This window comes from Carcharhinus amblyrhynchos, unplaced genomic scaffold, assembly GCF_965287045.1.
Source record: "Carcharhinus amblyrhynchos unplaced genomic scaffold, sCarAmb.v2.hapA scaffold_628, whole genome shotgun sequence".
Taxonomy (NCBI): Eukaryota; Metazoa; Chordata; class Chondrichthyes; order Carcharhiniformes; family Carcharhinidae; genus Carcharhinus; species Carcharhinus amblyrhynchos.
The window spans coordinates 27,143-48,697 of record NW_027650368.1 but is presented as its reverse complement, the minus strand read 5'-3'; the positions used below and the strand labels follow the sequence as shown (position 1 = coordinate 48,697).

At 47.5% G+C, this 21,555-nt stretch overlaps 2 protein-coding genes across 3 annotated transcripts in view; one reads left to right on the top strand and one right to left on the bottom strand.

Annotated features, from left to right (window-relative positions):
- The window catches only part of LOC145339717 (uncharacterized), a 30,781-nt gene that overhangs the window by 5,275 nt on the left and 3,951 nt on the right, over positions 1-21,555 (top strand). The gene's annotated exons all lie outside the window — the stretch shown is intronic.
- On the bottom strand, positions 1,477-7,807 carry LOC145339716 (uncharacterized). Of its 2 annotated transcripts, none has more exons than XM_080184234.1 (2): positions 6,131-7,807; positions 1,477-5,964 (listed from the first exon to the last, which is right to left on the bottom strand). In XM_080184234.1, the coding sequence occupies exons 1-2, from the start codon at positions 6,148-6,150 to the stop codon at positions 3,843-3,845; spliced, it is 2,142 nt and encodes a 713-aa protein (XP_080040360.1). In that variant the 5' UTR covers positions 6,151-7,807; the 3' UTR covers positions 1,477-3,842. The 2 variants fall into 2 exon arrangements, with proteins under 2 accessions (XP_080040360.1, XP_080040361.1); XM_080184235.1 differs by lacking the exon at positions 6,131-7,807 and adding an exon at positions 6,067-6,111.

Below are 21,555 nucleotides of genomic sequence, written 5' to 3'. Positions count from 1 at the left end.
ACGGGCAGAGAATTCCAGAGATTCACCACCCTTTGAGTGAAGAAGTTCCTCCTCAACTCCGTTCTAAACCGCCTCCCCTTTATCTTGAGGCTGTGCCCCCTAGTCCTACTGTCTTTTTTGAGCGGGAAGAGTCTCTCTACCTCTATCCTATCCATCCCATTCATCATCTTATACGTCTCAATGAGATCTCCCCTCATTCTTCTAAACTCTAACGAGTACAAGCCTAGTTATCAAATCATTTTGTACATCTCAATGAAATCTCCCCTCAGTCTCTTTTCCAAGGAGAACAGCTCCAGCCTTTCCAAACATTCCTCAGAGCTGCAATTTTGCAGTGTGCTAAATCTACTCTGCGCCCTCTCTAATGCAATTATATCCTTTCTGTTATAAGGTGACCAGAACTGCACACACTGGGCCCTATTTTACCATTTTTATTCTAAGTGCTGAGCGGACTTGAAACTGAGTATTTCAGATCCATTCTCAGGCGCTTCCATACGCACTCTGCCTGAAATAATATCAGCGATTCCGAATCGCGCTGCACAAGCCTATGGGTGGGGTTCAACCCCCCTGAAATCCTGCAGTTCCGATTGGTGCCCCCAACTGCGCACGCACAGAAAAAAATGATAGAATAAAGCTTCCCTGCCATAACCCTCCTGGGCCGGATAATGCCTCCCCCTGACGCCCACACACATTATCTCACCTCCCCCAACTCCCCTGCCACCCAGACTGACTGTAGGCCCCCTCCCCCCTACTCAGGCAGAGTAGCAACAGACCCCCCTTTCCCCCCACTGATCTCACACAGAGTGGCAGCAGATCCCCCCCTTCCCCCTCACTGATCTCAGGCAGAGGGGCAGCGGACCCCCCTTTCCCCTCATTGATCTCAGGCAGAGTGGCAGCGGACCCCCCTTTCCCCTCATTGATCTCAGGCAGAGTGGCAGTGGAACCCCCCTCACTGATTTCAGACAGAGTGGCAGCAGACCCCCACTTCCCTCTCACTGATCTCAGGCAGAGTGGCAGCAGACCCACCTTCCCCCTCACTGATCTCAGGCAGAGTGGCAGCAGACCCACCTTCCCCCTCACTGATCTCAGACAGAGTGACAGCGGACCCCCTTCCCTCTCACTGATCACAGACAGAGTGGCAGCGGGACCCCCCCTTCCCCCTCACTGATCACAGACAGACTGGCAGCGGATCCCCCTTCCCCCTCACTGATCACAGAGAGGCAGCGGACCCCAATTCCCCCCTCACTGATCACAGACAGAGTGGCAGCAGAACCCCCCCCTTTCCCCTCACTGATCACAGGCAGAGTGGTAGCGGAGCCCTCCCCATCCCCTGCACTAATCTCAGGCAGAGTGGCAGCAAACCCCCCTTTCCCCTCACTGATCACAGACAGAGTGGCAGCGGAATCCTCCCCTTCCCCCTCACTGATCACAGACAGAGTGGCAGCGGATCCCCCTTCCCCCTCACTGATCACAGACAGAGTGGCAGTGAACCCCCCCTTCCCCCTCACTGATCTTAGGCAGAGCTGTTGGATATTTGGCACTGACCTCCTCACTAACCCTCACTGATGGAGCGCCCAGATCAGACTTATATGGAGCATGTTTGTTTTGTGCTGATTTTGGATGGGCGAACGCGGTGGTAAAGGGGAAGTGCCAGTAAAGTTGGTGTACAGCCCACTAATTCAATTTAAATGCATGCAAATGTATTTAAATGGCCATCTTACCCATTTTTGCATGGTCCCGATTGCGGGCATTTTTGGGTTTTGGTAAAAAGGAAACCGGCGCTGAGATGGGCGCGGATCGCACTACTCACCTCGCGCCTGACTTTACCGAGTTTTCATGCTTGAAAATGGGCACAACTTGATGGTAAAATCAGGCCCAGTAACTAATTTTTATATAGTTCCAGCAAAATCTCCCTGCTCATATACTGTATCTCAATGCTAATAAATTAAAGGATTCCACATGCCTTCTTATCAGCCTGTCCAGATACCTTCAGGAATCTGTGGACCAGGTCCCTCGCTTCCTCCACTCCCTCAGTATTCATCTGTTGAATGGGTAACTCTTTGCCTCGTTTGACCTCCCTAAATGCATCAGCTCACCCTTCTCTGGTAATACTAAACACCTGCACCAAAAACACAGACATTGCCTTGCAATCTACAACAACAGTGGTAGGGAGAGAGCTCTGACAAAGGGTCATCCAGACTTGGAACGTTGGCTCTATTCTCTCTCCACAGAGACTGTCAGACCTGCTGAGGTTTTCCAGTGTTTTCTGTTTTTATTTCAGATTCCGGCACTCGCAGTATTTTGCTTTTATCTGTGTGAGAGAGATAGGCGTAGATGGACGTCCCTAAATTAAACAGGGATTTAGAGTCCCTGTCTAAATTACCATCAGAGAAATAAGAGGCTTAGACCACTCGGCCTATCGAGCCTGCTCCTCACTTCAATCAATCGGGGCTGATTTGGGCTTTGATTGCCCTTTCCACCCATTCCCCATATCCCTTAATTTCCGGAGAGATCAGAAATCTCTCTATCCCACAGCAGGAAATATATTCATCGAGGGAGCATCCTTCCTGGGACCCTCTAGGACAGAGAATTCCAAAGTTTCACAACTCCTTGAGTGAAAGATTTTCTCACTGGGGTGGCATGGTGGCACAGTGGTTAGCACTGCTGCCTCACAGCGCCAGGGACTCGGGTTCGATTCCAGCCTCGTATGATTGTATGTATAGAGACTGCACGTTCTCTCTGTGTCTACGTGGGTTTCTTCTGGGTGCTCCGGTTTCCTCCCACGGCTTAAAAGATATACTGGTTAGGTGGATTGTCCATGCTAAATTGCTGTTTAATGTCAGGGGGACTAGCTAGGGTAAAATGCATGGAGTTATGAGATTATAGGACCTGGGTGGGATTATGGTTGGTGCAGACTCGATGGGCTGAAAGGCCTCTTCTGCACTGTAGATTCAATCTAGTCCTACCTGATAGGCCCCTTTGTCCTGAGACTGTACACCCCCGTGCTCTAGATCCCTCAGAACCAATCTCTCAGTATCCACCCCATCATACCCCCTTCACAGCTTGCTGCTTTTCAGTGACATTGTGTCTCATTTTTCTAAATGCCAGTGAATATCGATCCAATTTACACAGCCTCTCCTCATATGACAACCCCTCATCTCAAGGACTTATCAAGTGAGACTTTGCTGTGAGACCTCCAGTGCCAATATTTCCTCTCTCAAATGTGGGAATGAAGGGTTGAACCTTCCCCCTTTTGGGGCTTTTGGTGTCACTGAAGCATTTCCATCCCCCGCGCCCCCCTGCCGTAGCAGCGATTTCTTTGGCCAACAAACAATGCAAAACACCCTTGACATCAAGGGATCCAGAAGATTCTTCCATGGGCCAATGGGGAGTTCCCTCCACTGCCGCGAGGGGTTGGGTGGGGGGAGGTGCAGTGGTTCAGGGAGCAAAAATCCTGCCCTAAAACTATGCGTGGTGTTCCCGATGTGGTCTAACCAAAACTGCAGCCACATTTCCTTATTCCCTTTGCAATAAAGCCCCACGTACTATCCTCCTTCCTAATCGCTTGCTGTTCACACACGGCTAACTCTCTGCGTTCCTGGTCCCAGCACACCCAATTCCCTCTGAACTTTGACACTCACCTGTTTCTAACCTTCACAAAGGTGGAGGGTTAGTAACATAAAGAGCAGGAACACAACTAAAGTGTATTGCACATTAGCAAAAAGCAGCAAATCTCAGTCTCTACCTTCTCAAATAATAATGAGTCACGTGCTCAGCACCACACTGTCCATTTCCCATTGGAAACATTTCTACTCCCACTCCCAGCTGCAAGTGTTTGTAGTGGGTTAACTGTTTGAGACCGTGCCTCCGGAGTGAGTACGCTGGTGTTTCAGGAGGGTAGAGGAATGGGTATAGCTCTTGTCACAGAGCATGCAGCGATAGGGTTTCTCCCGGGTGTGAATGCGCTCGTGAACTGAAAGGTGAGACAGCTGGGTGAAGCTCTTCTCGCACAATGGACACTTGAAGGGTTTCTCTCCGGTGTGAGTGCGCAAGTGGACAGACAGTGAAAAGGACTGAGTGAAACTCTTCTGGCAGTATGAACACTGATAGGGTTTCTCGCCGGTGTGAATACGCTGGTGTTTGGACAGCGATGACGACTCAGTGAAACTCTTCTCGCAAACAATACACTGGAAAGGTTTCTCACCCGTGTGCAGGCGATAGTGATTCAGGAGATTACTGGATTTAGTAAAGGTCTTCCCACAGATGGAGCACGGGAAAGGTTTCTGGCCACAGTGGAAGTGCTGATGCTCTGTGAGGCTGGAGGATGTGGCAAAAGTCTTTGCACAGAGGGGGCAGGCAAATGGCTTTTCACCTGCGTGGACCCGCTGGTGTTGCGAGAAAGAGGCCAGGTTAGTGAATGTTTTCTGGCAAATCGGACACTCAAACAGCTTCTGCCTCATATGGATCCGTTGGTGCTTGGAGAGTGATGAAGAGTCAGTGAAATTCTTCTGACAATATTTGCAGTGAAACGGTTTCTCTCCAGTGTGAATGCGCTGGTGCACAGCGAGGTTAGAGGAATGAGTGAACAGCTTCTCACATACCAGGCATTTGAAGGGTTTCTCTCCAGTGTGAATCCGTTTATGGACAGAGAGTGACGCTGACTGAGTGAAAGTCTTGAGACAAAAGGAGCACTGATATGGCTTCTCCCCAGAGTGAATTCGCTGGTGTCTGGATAGTGAAGACAGCAGGGAGAAATTCTTTTCACACACAGTACAGTGGAAAGGCTTCTCTCCGCTGTGAATCAACTGGTGATTCAGAAGGTTGGTCGATGAAGCAAAAGTCTTGCCACACACCAGGCACCAGAATCGCCTCTCTCCAGTGTGGATGCGTTGGTGTTTGGACAGAGAGGATGAATCAGTGAAGCTCTTTGTGCAGAAGGTACAGTGGAAAGGTTTCTCCCCAGTGTGGATCCGCTGATGGTTCAAGAGTGATGAGGAGTGAGTGAAGCACTTCTGGCAGACGGAACATTTGAATGGCTTCTCTCCAGTGTGAATACGTTGGTGCGCAGTGAGTGAAGAGGACTGAGTGAAGATCTTATTACAGAATGAACAGCAGAAAGATCTGCGCTTGAACTGAAGACAGCGATGATGCGAGAGCAAAGACAAGTGGGCAAAAACCTTCTGACAGAGAGTACACTGAAAAGATTCCGTCCTCATGCTGCTCAATGCTGCCTGAGAGCAATCACCGCTTTCCACAGCATTAGTTTGGTGCTTTGACAGTACAGATATTTGAGTCAAAGTCTCCAGGTACACTGAATACTGGAAAGTATTCTCAAAGTGGTGGTGCGTGACAAGGTCACTCAACTGGGTCAATACCTTTTGACAGATCAAGCACAGGAATTGTACTTGGAGGTGAGCAGACTGATGCTGAAAGGCTGACCGTATATCACTGAATCTTTGCCCACACACACCACACAGGAGCGACAAACCTTGTCCACAGTGCTGCCCGCTGCCTTCAGGTTGCACCACCTCCTTGCAAGACTCAAGTTTACATGTTTTCAGCCACTCCTGGGATAGAGAAACTCCAGCGATCTGGGAGTCCAACTCTGCAGATGTATCGCTCTGAGGGGCTCCGAGTGTCTGGGGGTCTGAGTCTGCAGATGTATCGCTCTGAGGGGCTCCGAATGTCTGGGGGTCTGAGTCTGCAGATGTATCGCTCTGAGGGGCTCCGAGTGTCTGGGGATCTGAGTCTGCAGAGATGTCGGCCACAGTAGCTCCGAGGGTTTGAGGGGCTCCGAGATTATTCTGGAGCTGCTGCCACTCGAGATGATGTTGAGGTTTCTGCTTCATGTCAATATGGCAGTGAATCTGAGAAAAATCTTCACCAACCAGTAACACCTTCACTGGTATCGCTCGGTTGACTTTCTCTCTTGGGCTGGAGATGTTCTGAAGCAATGATACAACATCCCTGTGAAACAAATAGCGGATTCAGAAACTATCACCATTTCAATTCACCTGAATTTCCCCCAGACTTTACCAAATATTTCAGTGTCTTAATAAAGTCACGTACCCCTCTCCCCAACAGTAACGTCTCGCTCCCTGCTCCCTCTTTTCCCCTTTCCCTCCATCCTCACCCTCTGTCGGTTCCAGACATTTTCTGATGTGGTGTCGGGGGTTTTCTGGGACAGGGAGATTCCGCTATGTATCTCTCTCTCTCTCTCTCTCTATATATACATATATATACATATATATCTCCTTTTCTCTTTCCCTATCTTTATACCTCTCTGTTTATCCCTACCTCCCTAACCCTCCCTCTTTCTCTCTCTCTCCCTATCCCTCTATCATAGTCTCTCTTCCTCTCTCTATGTGTATATATATATATATTTCTATCTCTTTCTCGCTATATATATTTCTATATATAACTGTATATCTCCATCCCTCTCCCTAGTTTTCTCCCTCCCTAGCCTTCACTTTCCTTATCCTTCTCTCTGAGAATATCTCTCTCTATATCACTATCTCTTTATCTCTCTATTTTCCCCTCTCTTTCTAACCCTCACTCTCCCTACATCTCGCTGTCCCTCTCTATAAGCATCTATCTCTCTAACAGTATCCCCCTCTCTCTATAAATCTCTCTTTCTCTTTATCACTCTATATCTCTATCCCTATCTCTATATCTTTATCCCTCTCTCTCTTTATCACTATATGTCTCTATATCTTTATCCCTCTTTCTCTTTCTATCAATATATATTTCTATATCTTTATTCCTCTAGCTCTCTCTTTATTACGATATATTTCTATATCTTTATCCCGCTCTCTATCTCTCTTTATCACTATATATCTCTATACCTTTACCTCTGTATCAGTATATATCTCTATATCTGTATCCCTCTCTCTATCTCTCTTTATCAGTATATATTTCTATATCTTTATCCCTTTATCTCTTTCTCTTTATAACTATATATCTCTATATCTTTATCCCTCTCTCTCTATCACTATATATCTCTATATCTTTATCCCCCTCTCTATCACTATATATTTCTATATCTTTATCCCCTTCTCTATCACTATATATCTCTATATCTTTATCCCCTTCTCTATCACTATATATCTCTATATCTTTATCCCCCTCTCTATCACTATATATTTCTATATCTTTATCCCCTTCTCTATCACTATATATCTCTATATCTTTATCCCCTTCTCTATCACTATATATCTCTATATCTTTATCCCCTTCTCTATCACTATATATCTCTATATCTTTATCCCCTTCTCTATCACTATATATCTCTATATCTTTATCCCCTTCTCTATCACTATATATCTCTATATCTTTATCCCCTTCTCTATCACTATATATCTCTATATCTTTATCCCCTTCTCTATCACTATATATTTCTATATCTCTATCCCTCTCTCTATCACTATATAACTCTATATCTCTATCCCTCTCTCTATCACTATATATCTCTATATCTCTATCCCTCTCTCTATCACTATATATCTCTATATCTCTATCCCTCTCTCTATCACTATATAACTCTATATCTTTATCCCCCCTCTCTGTCACTATATAACTCTATACCTTTATCCCTCTCTCTCTATCACTATATATCTCTATTTCTTTATTCCCCCTCACTATCTCTCTATCACTATATATCTCTATACCTTTATCCCTCTCTCTCTATCACTATATATCTCTACACCGTTATCCCTCTCTCTCTATCACTATATATCTCTATACCGTTATCCCTCTCTCTCTATCACTATATATTTCTGTATCTTTATCCCTCTCGCTTTCTCTCGTTCTGCAAATGGCGGCAGCTGCCACCCGACGTCACTGCGCAGGCGCGGACCGCCCCCTCTGCCGGAAATAGAGTGCTTTCACAGACGCTAGGGTTTCTGGGGCAGGAGAGCCGCCATTGACTGAGTCAGAGTGGAGAAACCGAGAGAGAGCAAAACAAGGATGGCTGAGTGAGTGACGGTCAGTGCGAGAGAGCCGGACGAGAGAGGTGGAGAAAGGGAGAATCACCATTGGTCACTTGAATGGGTGTAAATTGAGAGGGGTGGATGTTCAACGAGACCTTTGGACCTCAGTCACTGAAAGTAAGCGTGCTGGTACAGTAAAGAAGGCAAATGGTATGTTGGCCTTTATAGTGAGAGGAGTTTTATATATGTAGGGATGTTTTGCTGCATTGTACAGAGCATTGGTGAAGCCATACCTGGAATATTGTATGCAGTTTTGGTGTCCTTATCTGAGGAAGAATGTCTTTGCCGTAGAGGGAGTACAGCGAAGGTTTACCAGGCTGATTCCTGGGGTGGCTGGTCTGTCACATGAGAAGAGACTAAGTCGGTTAGGATTATATTCACTGGAGTTCAGAAGAGTGAGAGGGGATCTGATAGAAACTTATAAAATTCTAACAGGGTTAGACAGGGTAGATTCAGAAAGAATGTTCCTGGTGGTGGGGGGAGTCCAGAACTAGGGCTCATAGTTTGAGGATAAGGGGAAAACCTTTTAGAACTGAGGTGAGGAGAAACTTCTTCACCCAGAGGGTGGTGAGTGTAAGGAATTGAAGCCAAAACGTTTTGAGATTTCAAGAAGAAATTAGATATAGCTCTTGGCGGTAAAGGGATCGAGGGAGAAGGGAGGAAGGGGGATCAGGATACTGAATTTGATGATCAGCCATGATCAAAATGAATGGAGGAGCAGGCTCAGTGGGCTGAATGGCCTACCTGTGCTTCTAGTTTCTATGTTTCTACTGAGATAGGCTGAATGACCTCCTCTTGTTCCTGCTTATCAGTTTTTGATGGGTTGGAAAGGTTTCCTTCTATTCCTGAGTACCAGGCTCAAGAGGGGCTGAATGTCCTCCTCCAGTTACTGCATAAAAGCTTTGAGAGTGTGCCTGTGTATCAGGATAGGGAGGAGTTGTATTGCCCTCACTGCATTCCTATGCTACAGGCTAGCGAAAGGTTTGAATGGTCTCTCCCTGTTCTTTGTACCAAGTCGCAAGGGACTGAATATCCTCCTTTTGTCCCCGTGCAACATGCAGGAAAGGGATTCAATGTTCTAATTCCACTCTGAAACAGGATAGGGAGGGGGCTGAATGTGCTCATTTTGCCCCCGAGCACCAGAATCACGAGGGGATAAATGGCTGTGCATGGAGCAGGTTCAAGAGATCATTGAATGACTTCCCTTCTGGTGTGACTGATTCAAGGGTAGTCCATAAAATAAAAATGGAAAATGCTGAAATAACTTAGCAGGTCAGTGGAGAGAGAAACAGAGTGAATGTTTTGTGTCTGTATTCAGCATTGAAGAGGGGTTGAATTGCGATGGATTATGTCATTGATGAGGGGAGTGGAGCAGCTGAAGTAGAAACAAGATCGGGGATAGGTAACAGTGAAGACAGATTGACAAAAGTGTCATGGACTCAAGACAAGTAAGTGTGAATGGAAAGTAGTTTGAGTTAGGCTTCACTGGAGCATTTTTGTAGGCCCAGAATAGGCATATGGGCATGGGAGCAAGATGGTGAGTTAAAATGTCCTTACTCTCCCCATTCCTCAGTGCGCTCTGTCCTTACTCTCCCCATTCCTCAGTGCGCTCTGTCCTTACTCTCCCCATTCCTCAGTGCGCTCTGTCCTTACTCTCCCCATTCCTCAGTGCGCTCTGTCCTTACTCTCCCCATTCCTCAGTGCGCTCTGTCCTTACTCTCCCCATTCCTCAGTGCGCTCTGTCCTTACTCTCCCCATTCCTCAGTGCGCTCTGTCCTTACTCTCCCCATTCCTCAGTGCGCTCTGTCCTTACTCTCCCCATTCCTCAGTGCGCTCTGTCCTTACTCTCCCCATTCCTCAGTGCGCTCTGTCCTTACTCTCCCCATTCCTCAGTGCGCTCTGTCCTTACTCTCCCCATTCCTCAGTGCGCTCTGTCCTTACTCTCCCCATTCCTCAGTGCGCTCTGTCCTTACTCTCCCCATTCCTCAGTGCGCTCTGTCCTTACTCTCCCCATTCCTCAGTGCGCTCTGTCCTTACTCTCCCCATTCCTCAGTGCGCTCTGTCCTTACTCTCCCCATTCCTCAGTGCGCTCTGTCCTTACTCTCCCCATTCCTCAGTGCGCTCTGTCCTGACTCTCCCCATTCCTCAGTGCGCTCTGTCCTTACTCTCCCCATTCCTCAGTGCGCTCTGTCCTGTCCATAGGGTGAGGGTTAGGGTTTTAGGGATGGGTTTTAGGGTTAGGGTTTTAGGGTTTTAGGGTTAGGGGGTTAGGGTTAGGGTTAGGGTTACGCATTAGGGTGAGGGTTAGGGGTTAGGGTTAGGGTAGGCAGTGTGCATTAGGGTTAGGGTGCATTTAGGGTTAGGGTTAGGGGTTAGGGTTAGGGTTAGGGTGGCAGTGAATTAGGGTTAGGGTTAGGGGTCAGGGTCGGGGGTCGGGGTCAGGGGTCAAGGGTCAAAGGTTAGGGTCAAGGGTCAAGGGTTAGGGTCAAGGGTTAGGGTCAAGGGTTAGGTGGTTAGGGTTAGGTGGTTAGGGGTAGGGTTAGGGGTTAGGGTTAGGGTTACTCTGCATTAGGGTTAGGGTTAGGGTAGGTTAGGGTTAGGGTTGGGGTTAGGGTTAGGGGTTAGGGTTAGGGTATTAGGGTTAGGGTATTAGGGTTGGGGTTGGGGTTAGGGTTAGGCCCTGCATTAGGGGTTAGGGTTAGGGGTTAGGGTTAGGGTAGGGTTAGGGTTAGGGTCTGCATTAGGGTTAGGGTTTAGGGTTAGGGTTAGGCCCTGCATTAGGGTTAGGGTTCGGGTTAGGGGTTAGGGTTTAGGGGTAGGGTTAGGGTTAGGGTCTGCATTAGGGTTAGGGTTTAGGGTTAGGGGTAGGGTTAGGGGTCAGGGTCAGGGTCAGGGTTAGGGTTAGGCAGTGTGCATTAGGGTTAGGGGTTAGGGTTAGGGGGTTAGGGTATTAGGGTTAGGGTGGGGGTTGGGGTCAGGGTTAGGGGTTAGGGTTAGGGTATTAGGGTGAGGGTTAGGGTTAGGGGTTAGGGTTAGGGGTTAGGGTTAGGGTTAGGGTCTGCATTAGGGTTAGGGTTAGGGTTAGGGTTAGGCCCTGCATTAGGGGTTAGGGTTAGGGGTTAGGGTTAGGGTAGGGTTAGGGTTAGGGTCTGCATTAGGGTTAGGGTTTAGGGTTAGGGTTAGGCCCTGCATTAGGGTTAGGGTTCGGGTTAGGGGTTAGGGTTAGGGTTTAGGGTTAGGGTTAGGGGTTAGGGTAGGGTTAGGGTTAGGGTCTGCATTAGGGTTAGGGTTTAGGGTTAGGGGTAGGGTTAGGGGTCAGGGTCAGGGTCAGGGTTAGGGTTAGGCAGTGTGCATTAGGGTTAGGGGTTAGGGTTAGGGGGTTAGGGTATTAGGGTTAGGGTGGGGGTTGGGGTCAGGGTTAGGGGTTAGGGTTAGGGTATTAGGGTGAGGGTTAGGGGTTAGGGTTAGGGGTTAGGGGGTAAGGGTTAGGGGTTAGGGTTAGGGGTTAGGGTTAGGGTTAGGGTCTGCATTAGGGTTAGGGTCAGGGTTAGGGTTAGGGGTTAGGGTCAGGGTTTAGGGTTAGGGTTAGGCATTAGGGTTAGGGTTAGGGTTTAGGGTTAGGGTTAGGGTTAGTTAGGGTTGGGGTTGGGGTTAGGGTTACTCTGCATTAGGGTTTAGGGTTTAGGGTTAGGGTATTAGGGTTAGGGGGTTAGGGTTAGGGTTAGGGTATTAGGGTTAGGGTTAGGGGTTAGTGTTAGGGTTAGGGGTTAGGGGTTAGGGTTAGGAATGTATGGCGTGCATTTGACCTATTCATTGTCAGGTCTTTAAATCCAGTCTTGTGATTGAGCTTGACATTGAACCTGAGTGAAACTGTTGACAACATTATCGTGTGGCCTTCAGAGAAATGCTGGCTGTGATTTTCTGATGACAAGAAAAAAAAAATCCCTTCGGGTTAGGTGGTGTTAGATTGATATCGCAAAATATTTCGATCTGTCTTCAAGAGAGAAAAAAATGTTGCAGAACTTCCAGAGGAAGCATTGCACATTTTAGTTAAACAGAAGAAATGACACGTCGGAGATCATTAAGTATTTGGCATTGTTCAAAATAGCACAATTGTCTGGTCGGTAATGGGCAGGATATCGCAAGAAGTCTCACAGCTCCAGGTTAAAGTCCAACAGGTTTATTTGGTATCGCGAGTTTTCAGAGCGCTGCTCCTTCATCAGATGAGTGATGACCGAGCTGAGCTCCGAATGCTTGAGGTACGAAATAAACATGTTGGACTTTAACCTGTTATTGTGAGGTTTCTTGCTGAGCCGACCCCAGTCAAACCCCGACACCTCCACATTGCGGTCAGAATTTAATGAGCAGAGAGAGACATTGAATGATCCTTTGTCCGAAGGAATTGAACCATTCCAAAACAATGGAAAGGTGGGCAGGTTAGGTCGATTACTAATTGCTCCGTAATGTCCCACGATTTATGAATTCGGTTTTAGCGAGATTAATATGTGGAGTTTCAGGGATAAAGCCCGAGTAAAATGTTCTGTTGGAGAGGGAATTCAGTCTCGTTGCAATGAATGACCTCCTGCTGCAAGACAGGGATCCGATGTTTCAATGATCTCTGGGTGCATTGAGACGGCATCACCAGAAGATGGAGGCAGGGTGGGCTCAGGGTGCATTGAGACGGCATCACCAGCAGATGGAGGCAGGGTTAGGGTTTAGGGTTTAGGGTTAGGGGTTAGGGTTAGGTTAGGGTTGGGTTTAGGGTTAGGGGTTAGGGTTAGGGTTAGCGGTTAGGGTTAGGGTTACTCTGCATTAGGGTTAGGGTTAGGGGGGGGGTTAGGGTTAGGGTTAGGCCCTGCATTAGGGTTAGGGTTAGGGGTTAGGGTGTTAGGGTTAGGGTTAGTGTTAGGGGTCAGGGTCAGGGTGAGGGTTAGGGTTCGGGTTAGGGTTAAGGGTTAGGGTTAGGGTTAGGCCCTGCATTAGGGTTAGGGGTTAGGGTTAGGATTAGGGTTGGGGTTGGGGTTGGCATTGGGGTTAGGGTGTTAGGGTTAGGGGTTAGGGTTAGGGGTTAGGGCTAGGGCTAGGGTTAGGGCTAGGGCTAGGGTTAGGGTTAGGGCTAGGGCTAGGGTTAGGGGTTAGGGTTAGGGTTAGGCTCTCTCTGTGACCCTCTCTCTCTGTGACCCTCTCTCTCTGTGACCCTCTCTCTCTGTGACCCTCTCTCTCTGTGACCCTCTCTCTCTGGAACTCTCTGTCTGTGTAACTCTCTCTGTCTGTGTAACTCTCTCTGTCTGTGTAACTCTCTCTGTCTGTGTAACTCTCTCTGTGTGTAACTCTCTCTCTGTAACCCTCTCTCTCTGTAACCCTCTCTTTCTGTGTAACCCTCTCTTTCTGTGTAACCCTCTCTTTCTGTGTAACTCTCTCTCTGTGTAACTCTCTCTCTGTGTAACTCTCTCTCTGTCTAACTCTCTCTCTGTCTAACTCTCTCTCTGTCTAACTCTCTCTCTGTGTAACCCTCTCTCTCTGTGTAACCCTCTCTCTCTGTGTAACCCTCTCTCTCTGTGTAACCCTCTCTCTCTGTAACTCTCTCTCTGTGTAACCCTCTCTCTGTGTAACCCTCTCTCTGTGTAACCCTCTCTCTCTGTGTAACCCTCTCTCTGTGTGTAACCCTCTCTCTGTGTGTAACCCTCTCTCTCTGTGTAACCCTCTCTCTCTGTAACTCTCTCTCTCTGTGTAACCCTCTCTCTCTGTGTAACCCTCTCTCTCTGTGTAACCCTCTCTCTGTGTAACCCTCTCTCTGTGTAACCCTCTCTCTGTGTAACCCTCTCTCTGTGTAACCCTCTCTCTCTATCCTCTCTCTCTCTCTCTCCCTATCCTGTCTCTCTCTCTCTGTGTTATTCTCTCTCTCTATCCTCTCTCTCTCTCTGTCTCTCAGTCTCTGTCTCACTCTCTCTCTCTCTGTTACTCTCTCTATATCCTGTCTCTCTCTCTCTCTCTGTTACTCTCTCTCTCTATCATGTCTCTCTCCCTCTGTTGCTCTCTCTCTCTCTATCCTGTCATTCACTCTCTCTCTATCCTGTCTGTTTTTCTGTCTCTCTCTCTCTCTATCCTGTCTCTCTCTCTCTGTTACTCTCTCTCTATCCTGTCTCTACTTATGTTACTCTCTCTCTCTATCCTCTCTCTCTCTCTGTTATTCTCTCTCTCTACATCCTCTCTCTCTCTCTCTCTGTTATTCTCTCTCTCTATCCTGTCTCTCTCTCTCTGTCTCTCTCTCTCTCTCTATCCTGTCTCTCTCTCTCTCTATCCTGTCTCTCTCTCTCTCTATCCTGTCTCTCTCTCTCTCTCTATCCTGTCTCTCTCTCTCTCTCTATCCTGTCTCTCTCTCTCTCTCTATCCTGTCTCTCTCTCTCTCTATCCTGTCTCTCTCTCTCTCTATCCTGTCTCTCTCTCTCTCTATCCTGTCTCTCTCTCTCTCTATCCTGTCTCTCTCTCTCTCTGTTATTCTCTCTCTCTACATCCTCTCTCTCTCCCTCTCTCTGTTACTCTCTCTCTATCCTGAATCACTCTCTCTGTGTTACTCAAACTCTATCCTCTCTCTCTCTCTCTCTGTTACTCTCTCTCACTCTATCCTGTATCTCTCTCTCTCTGTTACTCTCTCTCACTCTATCCTGTATCTCTCTCTCTCTCTCTGTTACTCTCTCTCTCTATCCTGAATCACTCTCTCTCTGTTACTCAAACTCTATCCTGTCTCTCTCTCTCTGTTACTCTCTCTCACTCTATCCTGTATCTCTCTCTCTCTGTTACTCTCTCTCACTCTATCCCGTATCTCTCTCTCCATCTCTGTTTCTCTCTCTCTATCCCGTATCTCTCTCTCTGTTACTCTCTCTCTATCCTCTCTCTCTAGCTCTCTGTCTCTCTCTCTGTCTCTCTCTATCCTCTCTCTCTCTCTCTCTGTTACTCTCTCTCTATCCTCTCTCTCTCTCTCTCTCTATCCTCTCTCTCTCTCTCTCTCTCATGTCTCTCTCTTCGTTACACCCTCTCTCTATCCTCTCTCTGTTACTCGCTCTCTATATCCTGTCTCTCTCTCTGTTAATCTCTCTCTCTATCCTGTCTCTCTTGCTCTGTTAGGATACTCTCTCTCTCTCTCTGTCCTCTCACTCTCTATCCTCTCTCTCTCTGTAACTCTCTCTCTCTGTGACCCTCTCTCTCTGTGACCCTCTCTCTCTGTGACCCTCTCTCTCTGTGACCCTCTCTCTCTGTGACCCTCTCTCTCTGTGACCCTCTCTCTCTGTGACCCTCTCTCTCTGTGACCCTCTCTCTCTGTGACCCTCTCTCTCTGTGACCCTCTCTCTCTGTGACCCTCTCTCTGTGACCCTCTCTCTGTAACCCTCTCTCTCTGTAACCCTCTCTCTCTGTGACCCTCTCTCTCTGTGACCCTCTCTCTCTGTGACCCTCTCTCTGTTACTCTCTCTCTGTTACTCTCTCTCTGTTACTCTCTCTCTGTGACCCTCTCTCTCTGTGACCCTCTCTCTGTGTAACTCTCTCTCTGTGTAACTCTCTCTCTGTAACCCTCTCTCTCTGTAACCCTCTCTCTCTGTAACCCTCTCTCTCTGTAACCCTCTCTCTCTGTAACCCTCTCTCTCTGTAACCCTCTCTCTCTGTAACCCTCTCTCTCTGTAACCCTCTCTCTCTGTAACCCTCTCTCTCTGTGTAACTCTCTCTCTGTGTAACTCTCTCTCTGTGTAACTCTCTCTCTGTGTAACTCTCTCTCTGTGTAACTCTCTCTCTGTGTAACTCTCTCTCTGTGTAACTCTCTCTCTGTGTAACTCTCTCTCTGTAACCCTCTCTCTCTGTAACCCTCTCTCTCTGTAACCCTCTCTCTCTGTAACCCTCTCTCTCTGTGTAACTCTCTCTCTGTGTAACTCTCTCTCTGTGTAACTCTCTCTCTGTGTAACTCTCTCTCTGTGTAACCCTCTCTCTCTGTGTAACCCTCTCTCTCTGTGTAACCCTCTCTCTCTGTGTAACCCTCTCTCTCTGTGTAACCCTCTCTCTCTGTGTAACCCTCTCTCTCTGTGTAACCCTCTCTCTCTGTGTAACCCTCTCTCTGTTACTCTCTCTCTCTGTAACTCTCTCTCTCTGTAACTCTCTCTCTCTGTAACCCTCTCTCTCTGTAACTCTCTCTGTGTAACCCTCTCTCTGTGTAACCCTCTCTCTGTGTAACCCTCTCTCTGTGTAACCCTCTCTCTGTGTAACCCTCTCTCTGTGTAACCCTCTCTCTGTGTAACCCTCTCTCTCTGTGTAACCCTCTCTCTCTGTGTAACCCTCTCTCTCTGTGTAACCCTCTCTCTCTGTAATCCTCTCTCTCTATCCTCTCTCTCTCTCCCTATCCTGTCTCTCTCTCTCTGTGTTATTCTCTCTCTCTATCCTCTCTCTCTCTCTGTCTCTCAGTCTCTGTCTCACTCTCTCTCTCTCTGTTACTCTCTCTATATCCTGTCTCTCTCTCTCTCTCTGTTACTCTCTCTCTCTATCATGTCTCTCTCCCTCTGTTGCTCTCTCTCTCTCTCTATCCTGTCATTCACTCTCTCTCTATCCTGTCTGTTTTTCTGTCTCTCTCTCTCTCTATCCTGTCTCTCTCTCTCTGTTACTCTCTCTCTATCCTGTCTCTACTTATGTTACTCTCTCTCTCTATCCTCTCTCTCTCTCTGTTATTCTCTCTCTCTACATCCTCTCTCTCTCTCTCTCTGTTATTCTCTCTCTCTATCCTGTCTCTCTCTCTCTCTATCCTGTCTCTCTCTCTCTCTGTTATTCTCTCTCTCTACATCCTCTCTCTCTCCCTCTCTCTGTTACTCTCTCTCTATCCTGAATCACTCTCTCTCTGTTACTCAAACTCTATCCTGTCTCTCTCTCTCTCTGTTACTCTCTCTCACTCTATCCTGTATCTCTCTCTCTCTGTTACTCTCTCTCACTCTATCCTGTATCTCTCTCTCTCTCTCTGTTACTCTCTCTCTCTATCCTGAATCACTCTCTCTCTGTTACTCAAACTCTATCCTGTCTCTCTCTCTCTGTTACTCTCTCTCACTCTATCCTGTATCTCTCTCTCTCTGTTACTCTCTCTCACTCTATCCCGTATCTCTCTCTCCATCTCTGTTTCTCTCTCTCTATCCCGTATCTCTCTCTCTGTTACTCTCTCTCTATCCTCTCTCTCTAGCTCTCTGTCTCTCTCTCTGTCTCTCTCTCTCTATCCTCTCTCTCTCTCTCTCTCTGTTACTCTCTCTCTATCCTCTCTCTCTCTCTCTCATGTCTCTCTCTTCGTTACACCCTCTCTCTATCCTCTCTCTGTTACTCGCTCTCTATATCCTGTCTCTCTCTCTGTTACTCTCTCTCTCTATCCTCTCTCTCTCTCTGTTAATCTCTCTCTCTATCCTGTCTCTCTCGCTCTGTTAGGATACTCTCTCTCTCTCTGTCCTCTCACTCTCTATCCTCTCTCTCTCTCTGTTACTCTCTCTCTCTCTTTCTCTCTCTGTTACTCTCTCTCTCTATCCTCGCTCTCTCTATCCTCTCTCTCTCTCTGTTACTCTCTCTCTATATATCCTGTCTCTCTCTCTCTCTCTGTCTCTCTCTGTCTCTCTGTTACTCTCTCTCTCTTTCCTGTCTCTCTCTCTCTTTCTCTCTCTGTTACTCTCTCTCTCTGTGTTACTCTCCCCCTCTATCCTCTCTGTCTCTCTGTTACTCTCTCTCTATCCTGTCTCTCTCTGTCTCTCTGTTACTCTCTCTATCCTGTCTCTCTCTCTCTGTCTCTGTTACTCTCTCTCTCTGTCTCTCTCTCTGTTTCTCTCTCTATATCCTGTCTCTCTCTCTCTCTCTCTCCTCTCTCTCTCTGTTACTCTCTCTCCCAATCCTGTCTCTCTCTCTCTGTTACTCTCTCTCTCTATCCTGTCTCTCTCTCTCTGTTACTCTCCCCCTCTATCCTCTCTCTCTCTCTGTTACTCGCTCTCTTTATCCTCTTTTTCTCTCTGTCTATCTGTTACTCTCTCTCCCAATCCTGTCTCTCTCTCTCTGTTACTCTCTCTCTCTGTTACTCTCTCTCTCTATATCCTGTCTCTCTCTCTCTGTTACACTCTCTCTATCCTGTCTCGCTCTCTGTCTCTCTCTCTCTGTTACACTCTCTCTATCCTGTCTCGCTCTCTCTCTCTCTCTGTTACTCTCCCTCTCTATCCTTTCTCTCTCTCTCTGTTACTCTCTCTCTATTCTCTCTCTCTCTGTTACTCTCTCTCTATTCTCTCTCTCTCTGTTACTCTCTCTCTATCCTCTCTCTCTCTCTCTGTTACTCTCTCTCTATCCTCTCTCTCTCTCTCTGTTACTCTCTCTCTATTCTCTCTCTCTCTGTTACTCTCTCTCTATCCTCTCTCTCTCTCTCTGTTACTCTCTCTCTATCCTCTCTCTCTCTCTCTGTTACTCTCTCTCTCTATCCTGTCTCTCTCCCTCTGTTACTCTCTCTCTCTATCCTGTCTCTCTCTCTCCGTTACTCTCTCTCTCTTTCCTCTCTCTCTCTCTCCGTTACTCTCTCTCTCTATCCTGCTGCTCTCTCTCTCTCTCTGTCTGTTACTCTCCCTCTCTATCCTCTCTCTCTCTGTTACTCTCTCTATCTATCCTGTCTCTCTCTCTCTGTCTCTCTCTCTCTCTATCCTGTCTCTGTTACTCTCTCTCTCTGTTACTCTCTCTCTCTATCCTGTCTCTCTCTCTCTGTTACTTTCTCTGTCTCTGTTACACACTCTCTCTCTCTAACCTGTCTCTCTCTCTCTCTCTCTCTATCCTGTCTCTCTCTGTTACTCTCACTCTATCCTGTCTCTCTCTCTCTGTCTCTCTCTTTGTCTCTCTCTCTCTCTCTAACCTGTCTCTCTCTCTCTCTGTCTCTCTCTCTCTCTCTCTATCCTGTCTCTCTCTGTTACTCTCACTCTATCCTGTCTCTCTCTCTCTGTCTCTCTCTTTGTCTCTCTCTCTCTCTCTATCCTGTCTCTCTCTCGCTCTCTCTGTTACTCTCTCACTCTATCCTGTCTGTCTCTCTTTGTCTCTCTCTCTGTCTCTCTCTCTCTGTCTCTATCCTGTCTCTCTCTCTGTTACTCTCTCTCTCTATCCTCTCTCTCTCTGTTACTCTCTCTCTCTATCCTGTCTCTCTCTCTCTCTCTGTTACTCTCTCTCTATCCTCTCTCTCTCTCTCTGTTACTCTCTCTCTCTGTTACTCTCTCTCTCTATCCTGTCTCTCTCTCTCTGTTACTTTCTCTGTCTCTGTTACACACTCTCTCTCTCTAACCTGTCTCTCTCTCTCTCTCTCTCTATCCTGTCTCTCTCTGTTACTCTCACTCTATCCTGTCTCTCTCTCTCTGTCTCTCTCTTTGTCTCTCTCTCTCTCTCTAACCTGTCTCTCTCTCTCTCTGTCTCTCTCTCTCTCTCTCTCTATCCTGTCTCTCTCTGTTACTCTCACTCTATCCTGTCTCTCTCTCTCTGTCTCTCTCTTTGTCTCTCTCTCTCTCTCTATCCTGTCTCTCTCTCGCTCTCTCTGTTACTCTCTCACTCTATCCTGTCTGTCTCTCTTTGTCTCTCTCTCTGTCTCTCTCTCTCTGTCTCTATCCTGTCTCTCTCTCTGTTACTCTCTCTCTCTATCCTCTCTCTCTCTGTTACTCTCTCTCTCTATCCTGTCTCTCTCTCTCTCTCTGTTACTCTCTCTCTATCCTCTCTCTCTCTCTGTTACTCTCTCTCTCTGTTACTCTCTCCCTCTATCCTGTCTCTCTCTCTCTCTGTTACTTTCTCTCTCTCTGTTACACACTCTCTCTCTATAACCTGTCTCTCTCTCTCTGTCTCTGTCTGTCTCTCTCTCTCTCTCTGTTACTCTCACTCTATCCTGTCTCTCTCTCTGCCTGTCTCTTTGTCTCTCTCTCTCTCTATCCTGTCTCTCTCTCGCGCTCTCTCTCTGTTACTCTCAAGGCCCAGATTGTAATAACTGAGAGAGGTTTAGGGCAGAGATTACTGATACAAAGCCCAGATTGTAATAACTGAGAGAGGTTTAGGGTAGAGATTACTGATACTATCCCAGATTGTAATAACTGAGAGAGGTTGAGGGCAGAGATTACTGATACAAGGCCCAGATTGTAATAACTGAGAGAGGTTGAGGGCAGAGATTACTGATACAAGGCCCAGATTGTAATAACTGAGAGAGGTTTAGGGCAGAGATTACTGATACAAGACACAGACTGTAATAACTGAGAGAGGTTTAGGACAGAGATTACTGATACAAGGCCCAGATTGTAATAACTGAGAGAGGTTTAGGGCAGAGATTACTGATACAAGGCCCAGATTGTAATAACCGTGAGAGACATGAACAGTGTGGATCGGGAGCAGCTGATCCCCTTAGTTGAAGGGTCAGTGATGAGGGGGACACAGGTTCAAGGTGAGGGATAGGAGGTTGAGGGGGGATGTGAGGAAGAACTGTTTTACCCAGAGGGTGGGGAGGGTCTGGAATGTGTTGCCTGGGAGGGGGGGGTAGAGGCAAGTTGTCTCACACCCTTTAAAAAGTCCCTGGATGATCACTGGGCCCATCATCACATTCAGGGCTGTGGGCCAAGTGCTGGGGAATGGGGTTGGGTGGGGATGTTAGGTGGTTCTGACGGGTCAGTACAGACTCGATGGGCCGAGGGGTCTCTCCTGCACTGTGGGAATCTGGGATTGTGTGATGGGGAAATGCTGGGATCTGGAATGTTGTGTCTGAGCCGGAGGGGGAAGGAGATTCCATCAGGAAGAGATTGAATGGGAAGCTGAGGGGAAAATATTGACAGGGTTACGGGGACTGGGAATAGTCAAACTGCTCTTGCAGGCTCTCCATCCTGGATTGACGGGCTGAATGGCCTCCTGTGCTGTCCCCATTCTATGATTCACACACAAGTGACCCTCTGGGTGTCTATTAGAGCCCACTCATTCCTCCAGGATCAGTTCCAGCATTTCAAGCTCAGATCCCAATACGTTATAGCTGGGGGCAGTGAGGAGTAAAACAGAAATAGGAATGAGTGTGTGAGAGTGTCGGTGTGGTTATGTTTCTGTGTTTCTGTGTGTGTGAGGGGGAGATTCTAAGTGTCTGCACGTATTTCTGTGTGTGTGTGTGTGAGCTTGTGTGTCTCCCTGTGTGTGTGTGTGTGAGAGAGATTGTGTGTCTCCCTGTGTGTGAGCTTATGTGTCTGTGAGTGGTTGTGTGTTTCTGTATGTGTGTGTGTATGTCAACATGTGTTTCTGTGTGCCTGTGAGTGTGTGTGTGTCTCTGTGTCTGTGAGTGAATGTGTGTGTGTGTATGTCTGTCTCTCTGTGTCTGGGTGTGTGTGTGTATCTGTGTCTGTGTCTCTGTGAATATGTGTGTGTCTCTCTGTCTCTATGTGAGTGCCTCTGTGTTTGTGTCTGTGTGTGTGTGTGTGTGTGCATCTGTCTCTGTGTCAATGAGTGTGTGTGTGTGTGTGTGTGTGTGTGCATCTGTCTGTGTCAATGAGTATGTATGTGTGTGTATCTGTCTCTGTGTCAATGAGTGTGTGTG